The sequence below is a fragment of the Leucoraja erinacea genome, chromosome 36 (genome assembly GCF_028641065.1).
Source record: "Leucoraja erinacea ecotype New England chromosome 36, Leri_hhj_1, whole genome shotgun sequence".
NCBI lineage: Eukaryota > Metazoa > Chordata > Chondrichthyes > Rajiformes > Rajidae > Leucoraja > Leucoraja erinaceus.
This window is the reverse complement of record NC_073412.1, coordinates 11,866,120-11,882,170: the sequence shown is the minus strand read 5'-3', so window position 1 is coordinate 11,882,170 and position 16,051 is coordinate 11,866,120. Positions and strand designations below refer to the sequence as shown.

Sequence of the window (16,051 nt, the reverse complement as noted above, 5' to 3'; positions counted from 1 at the left end):
AATCCACCACCCCACACTGAAGAAGGGTCTCGACCCGAGATGTCACCCATTCCGTCTCTCCAGAGATGTTGCCTGTCCCGCTGAGTTACTCCAGCATCTTGTGTCTATCTTCGGTTTAAACCAGCATCTGCAGTTCCTTCCTAAACAACCTCGAAATAAATCTCTCTGGCACCTGAGGACATCCGTCTTTAGCGTGTGTGGACCCACTCACCTGAGGAAGTCGGGTGCTCTGCCAATCATGTTCTCAAAGTCTGCGTAGTTGAGCTTGCCGTCACCATCCAGGTCGGCCTCCTCGATCACCTTCTCACACACCAACGTCACCTCCTCTGCTGCCAGCTCCTCCCGCGTCAGCTTGTTCAGCGTCTTCTCCAGGTCCGACTTGCAGATGTAGTTGTCCGTGTTGAAGTCTGTCGGAGGGAAGCCCAACGTTTAACGTGGACGCGCGGACTCGCTGTGACCAACCCAGCCAACACCAAGTCTATTGTTCCACTCTTGAACAGAAATATCGATTTCTCTAACTTCAAGTAACCCCATGCATTCCCTCTCTCTCTCCATCCACGTTGCACCAGCATTCTCATTCTCACCTAGCAAACAGCTTTCATAGCAAAGGATTTGAGTATAAGAGCAGGGAGGTTCTACTGCAGTTTGTACATGGTCTTGGTGAGACCACACCTGGAGTATTGCGTACATTTTAGGTCTCCTAATCTGAGGAAAGACATTCTTGCCATAGAGGGAGTACAGAGAAGGTTCACCAGACTGATTCCTGGGATGTCAGGACTTTCATATGAAGAAAGACTGGATAGACTCGGTTTGTACTCGCTAGAATTTAGAAGATTGAGGGGGGATCTTATAGAAACTTACAAAATTCTTAAGGGGTTGGACAGGCTAAATGCAGGAAGATTGTTCCCGATGTTGGGAAAGTCCAGATCAAGGGGTCACAGTTTAGACTCGGCTTGTACACGCTAGAATTTAAAAGATTGAGGGGGGATCTTACACAATTCTTAATGGGTTGGAAGGCTAGATGCAGGAAGATTATTCCTGATGTTGGGGAAGTCCTGAACTAGGGGTCACAGTTTAAGGCTAAGAGGGAAGTCTTTTAGGACCGAGATGAGAAAATCATTTTTTACACAGAGAGTGGTGAATCTGTGGAATTCTCTGCCACAGAAGGTAGTTGAGGCCAGTTCATTGGCTAGATTTAAGGGGGAATTAGATGTGGCCCTTGTGGCAAAGGCATCAGGGGGTATGGAGAGAAGGCAGGGATGGGATACTGATGTTGGATGATCAGCCATGATCATATTGAATGGCGGGTGCAGGCCTCGAAGGGCCGAATGGGCCTACTCCTGCACCTATTTTCTACACACTGAGCACTTTGCAATTGAGTTTTCTCAAGGGTGATGATGATTTTACTTGACTCTGTTGCTGTTATCAGGCAATTGAACCATCCTACCCCAACCAGAAAGCAGCGCTGCACTACTGTCTACCTCATTGTGGGGGGGGGGGCACTCAAACTATCCTTGATCGGACTCTGCTGGCTTTACCTTGTACTAAACTTTATTCCCTAATCATGTATCTATACACTGACAATGGCTCGATTGTAATCAGGTATTGTCTTTCTGCTGACTGGATAGCACGTAACAAATGTACCTCAGTACACGTGTGATAAACTGAACTAATCTACTCCAGTTATACAGCGTGGAATCCAGCGATCCCCCCCACACACACACGACCACTATTCTAGCCAACTCTCTGGAATGGGATTAGAACCCAAACATCAGAATCATGTCTTCCACCAAGTGAACCACAGCTGGGAGGCAATGACATGTTAAATTCATGAGTTTGCTTCCTCACATGACCAGGGATGAGTATTAATGGCCATTAATGGCAAATAATTAGCTCCAACAAATATAATATTAATGAGTATCGTGAGACGGCAAACTCAGGACAGAATATTTTAAAATTGGATAGGCAGAAAGAAGCAAAGAGTTCATCTTTATACTCCTGGTTTTGAAAGGGTTACTGTTGTCAGGCCTAGTTTATTGGATAGCCCTGTGAATTCATGTTTAATCCCAAAGTGACATGTAAAACGGCATGGCCATACATCACAGAGTTTACACGACAAGGCCTCTGAATGCGGTTTCACCTGTGCTGTTTAATTACAGAGCTTCTCCCCAAATAAAAACCGATCGCTCAGCCTAACGCTGGTGGAGTGGTGAAACGTTGCTGGTGACAGCTCCATCCAACAATTTCATCAATCCTGGCTGCTGCAGAATTCCCAAAACGTTCATCTACAACTCAAATCAGCAGTGAAGAAAGCAAACACAATGCTAGCATTTACTTCAAGAGGGCTTGTATACAAAACACAGGGATGTAATGCTGAGGCTCTATGAGGTGCTGGTCAGGCCGCATTTGGAGTATTGTGAGCAATTTTGGGCACCATATCTGAGGAAGGATGTGCTGGTTCCGGAGAGGGTCCCGAGGAGGTTTACGAGAATGATCCCAGGAATGAGTAGGTTAACATATAATGAGCTTTTGATGGCACTGGGCCCATATTCGCTGGAGTTTAGAAGAATGAGGGGAACCTCACTGAAATGTACAGGATAGTGAACCACTTGGATAGAGTGGATGTGGAGAGGATGTTCCCACTAGTGGGAGAGTCTAGGACCAGAGGGCACAGCCTCAGAATTGAAGGGCGTTCTTTTAGGAAGGAGATGAGGAGGAATTTCTTTAGTCAGAGGGTGGTGAATCTGTGGAATTATTTGCCACAGAAGACTGTGGAGGCAAAGTTAGTGGATCTTAATGATCAAAACTCAATGTTCTTAAGACAGTGGAATTGATTGTAGACTTTAGGAGAGCTCCCCCTCCCCTCACCCCACACCATCAACAGTCACATCTGTGGAGACATTTAAGTTCCTTGGAACCATCATCTCCAGGGACCTTAAATGGGGGGGCTACCATCAACTCCACAGTCAAAAAGGCACAACAGAGGATGTACTTCCTGCGGCAGCTGAGAAAACACAATCTGCCACAGGCAATGATGGTCCAATTCTACACGGCCATCATAGAGTCTGTCCTCACCTTCTCCATCATGGTCTGGTTGGGCACAGCCACCAAGCACGACACCTGGAGGCTGCAGTGAATTGTTCGATCAACCGAGAAGGTTATTGGCTGCAACCTTCCGTCCATCGAAGAACTGTACACTGCAAGGGCCAGGAAGCGAGCGGGCAAGATCATCTCTGACCCCTCTCACCCTGGCCACAAACTCTTTGAATCACTTCCCTCTGGAAGGCGACTCCGGATTGTCAAAGCTGCCACAGCCAGACATAAAAACAGCTTTTATCCACGAGTAGTTGCTCTACTCAACAGCCAAAAATCTGTAGCCTCCCTTTGATCTGGTATTTTATTTCATTCCTCACATGCTTGAACTATAATGTTTTATTCTTAATTGTTTACTGAATAGCGTGTTGTTATTGCGAGCAAAGCACCAAATCCCTTGTACGTACACACACTCGGCTAATAAAATGTATTCAGTTCAATTCAATATATTTAAGGCAGAGATAGGTGGATTTGTGATTAGTCTGGTTGTCAGAGGTTATGGGGTGAAGGCAGGAGAATGGGGTTGGAATGGAAAGATAGACCAGCCATGGTTGAATGGCGGACTAGACTTGATGGGCAGAATGGCCTAATTCTACTCCTATCACTTATGACCTTATGAATCAAACCCACAGGTGTGAGCTGAGTGAAGGAACGGCCAAGGTGGCTTCACCATGCTGCAGGAAACCCTTTACCATTCTGAGTGCTGTTCACCAGACCTGCACCCTACATACATTGCCGCCAGCCTGTGTCCCCGGGCTGTGACAGGCAGCCCAGTATGAGGGCAAACATTGTGAGGCACCTCTTTAATTTGTCCTTCATTCATGAATAAGGTTACCAGCTGTTTCCCAGCTGTGCAGTGATCATCCTATTGTTTAACTGGGGTTTCCAAACAGTCCAGTGACCATTGACCTGCAGAAATCAGTAACGTTTAGTTTAGAGATACAGCGCTGAAACAGGCCCTTCGGCCCACTGAGTCCATGCCCACCAGTGATCCACGTATACTAACACTTGTAAAAATTGTAAATAGTCCCTGGTTGGTAATCCTACACACTAGGGACAATTTGCTATGTTTCTTTACCGAATCCAATCAACCTACAAACCTGTACATCTTTGGAGTGTATGAGGAACCCCACGCGGTCACAAACTCCGTACAGACAGCACCCATACTCAGGATCAAAGCCGGGTCTCTGGCGCTGCAAGCACTGTAAGGCAGCAACTCTACCGCTGCGCCACCGTGCCGCCGTATGTGAGCAGGTTAATTGCTATTCACCAACCGAGAGACTGGATGCCATCAGCAAGTCTAGGCTCACTGGAGATCTTGTTTAAATAATGCAGTAACAAAATGCAGGTCGCAGCTATTTAATATTTAATAGTGGTCGCAAGTAATTGGATGTTTAACAGCTTAAGATGCATAGCTGTGGGAAGCATGCGCTGCAGTGACTAAGACTCCTTGATAGCAGTTAAGAGAAGAGATTTATGTGGAACAGCTGGGATTGCCATATGGGGTTTTTACATGAACAGAGTACATGTCAGGACATAGAGAGGCCTTCTGCACTAGGTTGTATGTAGCATGACACAAACTGCAAAGAGTTTTGTTTAGTTTAGGGATACAATGCGGAAACAGGCCCTTCGGCCCACCGGGTCTGCACTGACCAGCGCTCCCCAACCATTAACACCATCCTACACCCACTAGGGACAATTTTTACATTTACAACCAAGCCAGTTTACCTACAAACCTGTTCGTCTTTGGAGTGTGGAAGGAAACTGAAGATCTCGGAGAAAACCCACGCTGGTCACGGGGAGAAGGTACAAACTGTACAGACAGCACCCGTAGTCGGGATCAAACCCGGGTCTCTGGTGCTGCAAGCGCTGTGAGCCAACTAATCTACCACTGCGCCACCGAGCCGTGCAGAGAAGATTTGCGAGGATGTTCCCAGGAATGTTCCCAGGACTCAATGCCTGCCAGGACTCGAGGGCCTGAGCTACTAGGAAAGATCGGGCCAGGCAAGGAACACAATAGGCTGAGGGGTGATCATATAGAGGTGTCTTTAATCATGAAGGAATAGATAGGGTGAATGCACCGTGACTTTTATCTGTGGGTGGGGAATCAAGAACCAGAGGGCATTGGTTAAGGCAAGAGGGGCAAGATTTATTAGCAACTTGAGGGTCAACTATTTCACAGAGGGAAGTGGGTGCATGGAATGAGCTGCCAGAGGAACCGGTTAAGGCAGGAACGATAACAACATGGAAAGGTAAATGGATAGGAAAGGATTTGAGTCTAGGAGCAGGGAGGTTCTACTGCAGTTGTACAGGGTCTTGGTGAGACCACACCTGGAGTATTGCGTACAGTTTTGGTCTCCTAATCTGAGGAAAGACATTCTTGCCATAGAGGGAGTGCAGAGAAGGTTCACCAGACTGATTCCTGGGATGTCAGGACTGTCTTATGATGAAAGACTGGATAGACTTGGTTTATACTCTCTAGAATTTAGGAGATTGAGAGGGGATCTTATAGAAACTTACACAATTCTTAAGGAGTTGGACAGGCTAGATGCAGGAAGATTGCTCCCGATGTTGGGGAAGTCCAGGACAAGGGGTCACAGCTTAAGGATAAGGGGGAAATCCTTTAAAACCGAGATGAGAAGAACTTTTTTCACACAGAGAGTGGTGAATCTCTGGAACTCTCTGCCGCAGAGGGTAGTCGAGGCCAGTTCATTGGCTATATTTAAGAGGGAGTTAGATGTGGCCCTTGTGGCTAAGGGGATCAGAGGGTATGGAGAGAAGGCAGGTACGGGATACTGAGTTGGATGATCAGCCATGATCATATTGAATGGCGGTGCAGGCTCGAAGGGCCGAATGGCCTACCCCTGCACCTAATTTCTATGTTTCTATGTTTATAGGGATATGGGTCACACGCCAACATATGGGATGTGCTGAGAGAAGTCAATTAACCAACAAACCTGTATCTCTTTGGAAAGTAGACAAAAGTGCTGGAGAAACTCAGCAGGTGCAGCAGCATCTATGGAGCGAAGGAAATAGGCAACGTTTCGGGACGAAACGTTGCCTATTTCCTTCGCTCCATAGATGCTGCTGCACCTGCTGAGTTTCTCCCGCACTTTTGTCTACCTTCGATTTTCCAGCATCTGCAGTTCCCTTAAACACTGAACCTCTTTGGAGTGTGGGAGGGCACCGAAGACTTTGGAGAAAACTCACGCAGGTCACGGGGAGAACGTACAAACTCCGTGGAGACAGCGCCCAGTAGTCAGGATGGAACCCGGGTCTCTGGCGCTGTGAGGCAGCAGCTCTACCCGCTGCCTTTGGTACTTTAACATTTTTATTACTCTAATTCAGATTGCACGACACTATATCAGTCCTATGGCGGATTATGGGCTTTGTAAGCGTAATGAATTCATTAGCCAAGTATGTTGAACATATGGTGAGACATTCCTGTTGTGTCACCAGGAAACAGTGACACCCGGATCTGGAACATCAGACAGAGCCCTTCCTTTGCAAGAGTAGAGGAACAGAAGTTCACCACCATTGACCAAGCCGTGAATTCTCGTCCTTACATCCTGGAGCACTGGTCATTTCGGAACCCCACGTGCCTATATAAACCATAGGTCCCACCTTCCTGTCAGTTCTTGCCTGCCCATGAGTTTAGACAATCAAACAGACACAGCCGTTAAAACTGATCTCCCCTCTTGCCAGATGGGGACATAGAAAAAAGTTGCAGGAGTAGGCCATTCGGCCCTTCGAGCCATTCAATATGATCATGGCTGATCATTAAGAATCAGTACCCCGTTCCTGCTTTCTCCCTATATCCCTTGATTCCACAGATTCACAACTCTCTGGGTGAAAACAATTTTTCCTCATCTCAGTCCTAAATGGCCTACATTCCTAAACTGTGACCCCTGGTTCTGGATTCCGCCAAGGAGTTGGTCATCTTATTATACAGGTACAAGCATTTTATCGGGCTGCATGACAGCACGCACGGTTTGGGAACGGCTCCATCCAAGACCACAAGAAACTGCAGGGAATTGTAGACGCAGCCCAGCCCACCACACAAACCATCCTCCCTTCCATTGACTCCATTTACACCTCACGCTGCCTCGACAAGACCAGCAGCATCATCAAGGACGAGTTGCACCCTGGCCACTCCCTCTTCTCCCCTCTCCCATCAGGCAAAAGGTATAGAAGTGTAAAAACGCACACCTCCAGATTCAGGGACAGTTTCTTCCCAGCTGTTATCAGGCAATTGAATCCTCCCACAACTAGAGAGCAGTCCTGAACTACTATCTACCTGTTTGGTGTCCCTCAGACTATCCTTGATTGAACTTTGCTGGCTTTGTCTTGCACTAAATGTTATTCCCTTATCATGTATATATACACTGTAAATGGCTTGAGTCTTTCCGCTGACTGGATAGCATGCAACAAAAGCTTTTCACTGTACCTCGGTACACGTGGCAATAAATGAAACTGAACTGAAGGAAGTGGCGAGCATACCGTAGATTTTAAAGGCGTAAATGGCCTTCAGCTCACGCGGAGCCATCTCGCTCAGCACGGAGAACATGTCCACAAAGTCATTGAAGCTCAGGTTCCCCTCGCCATCTTCAGAAAAGGTCTTCACTATTTGCTCTTTGAATGGATTCTCCTGTGAAAGCAAACAACCTTGTTACACAAAATAATCCTCTCATTATACTCCTTATCATTGGAATAGATCGGGTAAACGCACAGTCTTTTGCCCAGAGTAGGTGAATCGAGAACTAGAGGACATAGGTTTAAGGTGAGGGGGGAAAGATTTAATAGGAACCTGAGGGGTAGATTTGTTACACAAGGGTGGTGGGTGTATGGATCAAGCTGCCAGAGGAGGTAGTTGAGGCAGGTATTATCGAAACGTTCAAGAAACATTTGGACAAGTACGTGGCTAGGATAAATTTAGAGGGATATGGGCCAAATGCAAGCAGGTGGGACTAGTGTAGATGTTGCATGTTGGTCGGTATGGGCAAGTTGGGCCGAAGGGCATGTTTCCATGCTGTATGATTCTATGACATTATTTGATTCAATTAGAAAAGATTCTAGATACACTCCATCTTTACACCCTCACGATTCATTCATAAAAGTTAGTTTAACCTTCGCCCTGTCTCCTCTACCACTGGGGTCGCGGGGTGATAGTTTAGAGATACAGTGCGGAAACAGGCCCTTCGGCCCACCGGGTCCGTGCCAACCACTGATCCCCGCACATTAACAATACCCTACACACACTAGGAACAATTTTTACATTTAAACCAAGCCAATTAACTTACAAACCTGTACGTCTTTGGAGTGTGGGAGGAAACCGAAGATCTCTGAGGAAACGCAAGCGGTCACGGAAGAACGAACAAACTCCGTACAGACAGTGCCGTAGTCAGGATTGAACCCGGGACTCCGGCGCTGCAAACGCAGTTATGGGCACTTACCCACTTACCCACTTACCCGGCTTTTCCGGCGACTGCCGGCACCTGTCATAGGTCATTCCACGTCGCCGAAAATGTTCCAACATGTTGAAAATCCAGCGGCGACCAGCAAGACGCTACGACTCTTTGGGCGACTGAGGAGACTACACACGACCTTACAGGTGACATGTCACAAGGTGAGGCCTGTATGGTCGTGAGTAGTCGCCCAAAGAGTCGTACCTTGTTCTGGCCGCCGCTGGATTTTCAACATGTTGAACATTTTTGGCGACCAACAACGACCTACGACGGGTGCCAGCAGTCGCCGAAAAAGTTGCGTAAGTGGGACAGGCCCTTAAGGTAGCAACTCTACCGCGGCTAAACACATCAGAAGGCTCAAATCCTTCAATGTGCGTAATGATATGCTGCACATGTTTTACAACACTGTGGTTGCAAGTGTTATTTTCTACGCTGTTGTCTGCTGGGGCAACTGCATCAGTGCGAAAAACAACAAGAAGCTGGTCAAACTGGTTAAACGAGCTAGCTCAGTGCTGGAGGGGAGAGTGGACTCTGGGATGGATGTGAGTATGAGGCGTAAGGTGCAGGTCATCCTGGAAAACCCCGGGCATCCCCTCCATGTAATTCTGGAGAGTCAAAAGAGCACTAGGAACAACAACCGGCTCCTCTCCTTGCGCTGTAGAACGGAGCGGTTCAGGAGATCCTTCACCCCTGCAGCCATTAGATTTTATAATACGGACCGCTAGGCTGTAGGGGGATGCATTTTTTAATTTTTTTAAATTGTGAATTATTGGTCTTTTTAAGTATTTATTGCTCTCAGGTAGTGTCCACATTGTAGTTTATGTCTGTTCTGTCTGCGTTCGTTTTGAATGTGTGGGTTTGTTGGTTGGGGGGTTCTGGACATCTGAATTTCCCTGAGGGGATCAATAAAGTATTTATTATTATTATTACATCCTCACATATGCTGACAAGCATTCCAAAGTACAGGGAATGCCCAGACACACTCGCACCACGTGAGATGCATTCCGAGCGCACTCTGCCACCTCCTTCCTCAAACCCCCTCCATCTTCACCCTCTCTCTGCATCAGTCTGCCCAGATGCTGCCATTCCTCTTTCTACTCATTCACAAAGGGTTAACCTCCATTCCTGTACCCCTGCCGCTGCATGTGTTCTGTGAGGATTAACCCTTCACTGTTCTCCCTGGGGCTGTGCTGTCCAGGAGCAGACTGCTCACTTCATGATGATGTGTAAAACCTGTCATCTGGTTTGAAATATGAATGAAGGAGGCGAGTCTGTGCTACTGTGTGGATATCAACTTGCCCAGAAACGCCCGCAGACTCAGACAACTTACTTTAACAGAAGCAATGAATATTGTTTTGGTGCAGTTTAGTTTTTAGTTTAGTTTAGTTTAGTTTAGTTTGGAGACACAACATGGAAACAGGCCATTTGGCCCATCGAGTCCACACCGACCCGTTCACACCAGTTCTATGTTATCCCACTTTCTCATCCTCTCCCCTACACACTAGGGACAATTTAAAGGGGGCCAATTATCCTACAAATGAATCTAACATTCATAGAGAATGATATTATATGAAAGAACAGATCTGCTTAATCCAACTTCACAGCAAAGCAAAACCTGGTGGTGCAGCGGTGGAGAATGTGGCTGTGTCCCTGCCTAACTTGGCCAGTGTTCATTTTGGTGAATCATTTGAGTTCATGGCACAAGGATGCCTGCCACCTTGACCATTCCCTTTGCTCTCTTCAACCCTCTCGGAGAACACAGAACACAGTCCACGATATCTGTGCTGAACATGATAAAAATAAAACATCTCTGCCGACACGTGATCCATATCCCTCCATTCTTTGCATATCTAAAAGCCTCTAAAACACCAATATCATATCTGCCTCCACCACCACCCCTGACGTTCAAGGCACCTCTGTGTGAATAACTACACTGCACATCTTCTTTAATCTTTGCCCCTCTCACCTTCAATCCATGTGCTCTAGTTCCTTAACATTTCCACCCAGTGAATAAGGTTCTGACTGTCCACTCTATCTATGCCTCGAATTATGTTATAAACTTCTATCAGGTCCCCCATGTGGTGGGAGATTGCAACTTCACATGGTCCGCCCTGTTTCGACGAATGCAATCAACCTGGTGTGCACAATCAAATAAGATCAAATAGAACAAGTTGTCCTACAACTTTAGGCTGTGCACGCCTTGCACAAGTAGAAGAAGGTCCCCATCAATCTTTGACATTCCAGAGAAAATATTCCATGTTTGTCCAACTTGTAGTATAGTCAATATCCTCTAATGCAGGCGACATCTTGGTAAAACTCTTGCAACCTCTCCAAAGCCTCCACACCCTCCCTGTAAAGGGGGGACCAGAGTTGCTGACAATGCTTCAAATGTAGCTTAACCAATATGTAATATAGCCGCAGCATGATTTCCTGACTTGATATTCAATGCCCTGACTGATGGAGTCAAGGATAGCGGGTGGCCGGGTCACCAAGCGCACAGAGGGAGCTGGCGAGGGGCCGCCTGTGGCCATCTGTAGAGACAAGCCTGGTTCACCGCTGCCAGAAGATGAGACTGTACTAAGAACTTTTGAAACTTTGTCGGTGCCAGAAACATGGCGACTCTTTGTGTAGCACCCAGGTGTCTGCTGTATGATTTTACCAGGTTGTATACAAAAACAAAGAATTTCACTGTACCTAGGTACATGTGACAATAAGTGGCGCAATGGCATAGCGGTAGAGTTGCTGCCTTACAGCGTCGGAGACCCGGGTTCGATCCCGACTACGGGTGCTGTCTGTAGGGACAGTGTACGTTCTCCCCGTGACCGCGTGGGTTTTCTCCGAGATCTTCAGCTTCCTCCCACACTCCAAAGACATACAGGTTTGTAGGTAAATTGGCTTGGTAAATGCAAAAAATTTGTCCCTAGTGTGTGTAGGATACTGTTAATGTGCGGGGATCGCTGGTCGGCACGGACTCGGTAGACCGAAGGGCCTGTTTCCATGCTGTATCTATAAACTAAACTAAACTAAACCAAAAGTGTCATTGTGTAAGAAAGAACTGCAGATGCTGGTTTAAATCGAAGATAGACACAAAATGCTGGAGTAACTCAGCGGGACAGGCAGCGTCTCTAGAGGGAAGGAATGCCTATGGAGTAACCCCATCAGAGTGATTGCACCTTACTTGTTTTTGAACTCTACGCATATTTCCAGTAGATGAACTCTGAAGTACATCTATAAGTAAACTGCAGAGAATGACACATGCCATCAGCAAAGTATTCCCAAAGTCTGGAAAGAAAATGCACTGATTGGGGAAATGTGATGTTCAGCATCAGTGAGGACATAAGTATTTGTGATGCTGGACCATTGTTCAACCACCCAGTGGCTCCATCAAGAAAGGGAACCTTACCCAGATTGGTCCAGGCCCACACCAACATTGCATTCACTGGTGAGCCACTGGATATAGACACAAAATGCTGGGGTAACTCAGCAGGCCAGGTCGTATTTCTGGAGAGAAGGAATGGGTGACGTTTCGGGGCGAGACCCTTCTTCACCTCCTCGACCGGAAACGTCACCCATTCTTTCTCTCCAGATGCTGCCTGTCCCTCTGATTTACAGTCGATGATGGGCGACAAGCGTCATCCTTGCCAACAATTCCCACATCCTGTGATTTATACGATTTATATGATTGCACTGAGGCTCGAAACAAGAGCATTGAAGAGAGTCTGAGAAAGCTTTCTAGCTCAAAATGCTATCTATCCATGTTCTCTTAAATTCATGTAATAGGGGCAGAATTAGGCCATTCAGCCCATCCAGTCTTCTTTATTCAATCATGGCGGATCTATCTTACCCTCTCTAGCAGGGATGCTGCTTGACCTGCCGAGTTCCTCCTGCACTTTGCGTCAATCTTTGTTATAGACCAGCATCTGCACTTCCTCGTTACAAGATTGAAACATCTTTGCCACGCTGATAGTCAGTGTTTACAGGAAAGATGTCATCAAACTGGAAAGGGTACAGTTGATGTCCCTGGTGGGCGGCGCGACTCACGTCGCAGCGGCCTCTGCAGTCCGTTTGTCTTTTTGTTATTTTTTGTCCCGTTTTAATGTAGTTTTTATTATTTTTTTGATGGGGTGTGTGAGTGTGAGTGTGAGTGTGAGTGTGTGTGTGTGTGTGTGTGTGAGTGTGTGTGTGTGTGTGTGTGTGTGTGAGTGTGAGTGTGAGTGTGTGTGTGTGTGTGTGTGTGTGCGTGTGTGTGTGTGTGTGTGTGCGTGTGTGCTTCCGCAACGGCGACTTCTCCCACCCGAGTCGCGGGGTCGAGGAGTGCCTGGAGCGGGGCCTGACATCGCCCGGCGTGGCTTCAACGGCTGCGGGACTTTGCTAGCGCCCACCGGGGGCTCCAACATCAAGACCCGGAGCGGGGCCTGACATCGCCCGGCGCGGCTTTAATGGCCGCGGGACAATTGCCATCGCCCGCCGGGTGCTTTGACTCTGACATCGGGAGGGGAATGGGGAGTGCAGGGGAGAGATAAGTTTTTTTGCCTTCCATCACAGCGAGGAGATGCGCTGTGATGGATGTCTGTGTAAATTGTGTTGTGTCTTGGGTCTTTTTTTTCATGTGTGTATGACTGCAGAAACGACATTTCATTTGAGCTGCACCCGCTGAGTTTCTCCAACTTTTTTGTGTACCTTCGATTCTCCAGCACCTGCAGTTCCTTCTTAAACACTTTCATTTGAGCCTCTATGAGGTTCAAGTGACAAATAAATTGTATTGTGTGTGTGTGTATTGTGTATTTACTTTGCAATCGTTGGAAGCAACTTATTGACGGCATGTATGGTCGAACACAGTTTAATCAAGTTATTGCTTCTGCCGGCAACTCAGCTGAATTACGGCTGTTTCATCAACTAGAGTGAAGAGGTCATGGAATGACACGACATGGGTACAGGCCCAACGCTCCAGCTCCATCCCTGCTCATCAAGGTGACTTCCTCAACTAGTTTGCCTGCATTTGGCCCATATTCCTCAAAAACCTTTCCTACCCATGAACCTGTCCAACTGTCTTTTAAACGTTGCCTGAAATGGTGGTGGAGTGGAGGCAGATACAATAGTGGCATTTAAGAAACGTTTAGATAGGCAGGGGGATACGATACGATAGATCTATATTTATCCCAGGAGGTCATAAAACACAAAATATATGAAACATGAAATTAATAAAGGATTGGGAATGTGCAAAGATTGGGGAGGGGTCTCAGTCTACCCCACGACAGAAGGGGGAGGAGTTGTACAGTTTGATAGCCACTGGGAAGAAGGATCTCCTGTGGCGTTCTGTGCTGCATCTTGGTGGAACCAGTCTGTTGCTGAAGGTGCTCCTCAGGTTGACCAGTGTGTCACGGAGGGGGTGAGCTGTTATTATCCAAGATGCTCCGCAGTTTGAGGAGCATCCTCCCCTCCAAGACCCAACCTCCCATGAATCCAACTCCAACTCCGCCCCCGGGACAGAGCCGGCCTTCCTGATGAGTTTATGCAGGGAATGGAGGGATATGGATCACGAGCAGGCAGAGGAGATTGGTTGAACTTGGCATCATGTTGGGCACAAACATTGTTGGCTGAAGGGCCTGTTCTTGTGCTGTACTGTCCTATGCATCATTGTACCTGCCTCTCCCACATCCTCTGGCAGCTCGTGCAATGTACACCACTCTCTGTGTGGAAACGGTTGCCCTTCTTAACTCGTGCCCATCGTACCTTCAACCTGTGCCCTCTCGTTTTAGACTCTCTTATCCCGACAAAATAACACCACAAACCATGAGCTTAGTTTTGCTGGGTTTAAGCTCATGGTCTTCTGCTCAGGCAAGCAAGGCTGTATTAACAGACTGAAGGTGATGGGCACTTTCATCTTTGATGTCTGTCATTACTTTGAGATATAGAGGGTGATTCACATTAGCCATGACCTTATTGTGGACTTCAAATGTAAAAGGTATTGTCGCAGAAATATTGAAAAGAATTTCACGATATCAAGACTGATATTTTGTCTATCCCCGCCCATTCCCCATGACAGAGAACCACCTCAAGTCACCAGAACAACTGATGAGGTCCGTGGTTTTTTTTTTACGGGGTATTGGACAAAGCCTCACATGAAACAAAAAAACACTGTTCTGCTATTAAAGAGGCTGAGCAGACATTTCTCGGAAGATTTTCACTGGATTTCTCATTTTTTAATCTGTTCCCAGGGTCTGTGAATATTTGACATTGCCTGTTGTCTTTGTCCTGGCCTTCCAAAGCCATCAGGAATAATCCTCCATGAACACAGATGGGGCAGTGAGCACTGAGATGGGCTGTAAGGCCATTCCGACAGTACTGGTCACTCCGCACGTTGGTGGCACCGTGTAAAGATCCCGTTACAAAGGCAGAACCATTGAAAGCTGCAACTCCAGGCAGTCTGCGTGTGTATTCTAGTTCCCAACAGCCAAATACTCCAGGAATGTCCTAGAATCTCCTGGGATTTAAGAATCTCGTCACTCTGTTACTCCATTGGTTTCCGTCCTAAGTTGTTATGTAATATTGATATGGTGCGGTGGCACGGTGGTGCAGCGGTAGAGGTGCTGCCTCACAGTGCCAGAGACCCCGGTTCGACCCCCACTACAGGTGCTGTCTGTGCGGAGTTTGCACGTTCTCCCTGTGACCACGTGAGTTTTCTCTGGATGCTTCGGTTTCCTCCCACAGGCCAAAGACGTACAGGTTCGTAGGTTAATTGGCTTTGGTAAGAATTCTAAATTGTCCCCAGTGTGTGTAAGATAGTGCTAGTGTACTGGGATCACTGGTCGGCTGAAGGGCCTGTTTCCGTGCTGTAATTCTAAACTGATGTCTGCCACAAGTCCATGCTGAGCTATTCCCCTATTCCTCGGGGCATCACCCGTTATTCCCAACAATAAAGACTTAATCCGCGGATGTCTTTGCTCTTCCCAGTGCAGACAAAGCCCACCACCATTACTCTGAGTACACCACCCTCCCATAGAATGGAGAACAAGTTGTTTGTGACATTGCCTAATGTTCAACTCATGCTCTTCCTCATTGTGAAGGTAGACACAAAAAGCTGGAGTAACTCAGCAGGACAGGCAGCATCTGTGGAGAGAAGGAATGGGTGACGTTTTGGCTCGAGACGACACCCTTCTTCAGACAAGTCTTTGATCATGTTGAAGGGTCTCGACGCAAAACATCACCCATTCCTTCTCTCCAGAGATGCTGCCTGTCTCTCTGAGTTACTCCAGCACTTTGTGTCTACCTTCAATTTAAACCAGCATCTGCAGTTCTATCCTGCACTTGGCCATATTGTGTTGTGGAAGTGCATTAAATATAATATGGGATGGCGGGACTGTCGTATGAGGAAAGATTGAAAAGACTGGGCTTGTATTCACTCGCGTTTAGAAGGGTGAGGGGGGATCTTATCGAAACATATAAAATTATAAAAGGACTGAACAAGCTAGATGCAGGAAGTGGGCTCCTTC

General features: G+C 47.2%; 1 protein-coding gene across 2 annotated transcripts in view; it reads right to left on the bottom strand.

Moving 5' to 3' along the window:
• The window catches only part of cib2 (calcium and integrin binding family member 2), a 111,927-nt gene that overhangs the window by 8,531 nt on the left and 87,345 nt on the right, over positions 1-16,051 (bottom strand). For both annotated transcript variants that reach the window (XM_055662717.1, XM_055662716.1), the window contains exons 4-5: positions 7,594-7,741; positions 212-407 (exon numbers count right to left, since the gene is read on the bottom strand). In XM_055662717.1, the coding sequence (XP_055518692.1) occupies positions 212-407; positions 7,594-7,741 (344 nt within the window). The remainder of the gene's footprint in view (positions 1-211; positions 408-7,593; positions 7,742-16,051) is intronic.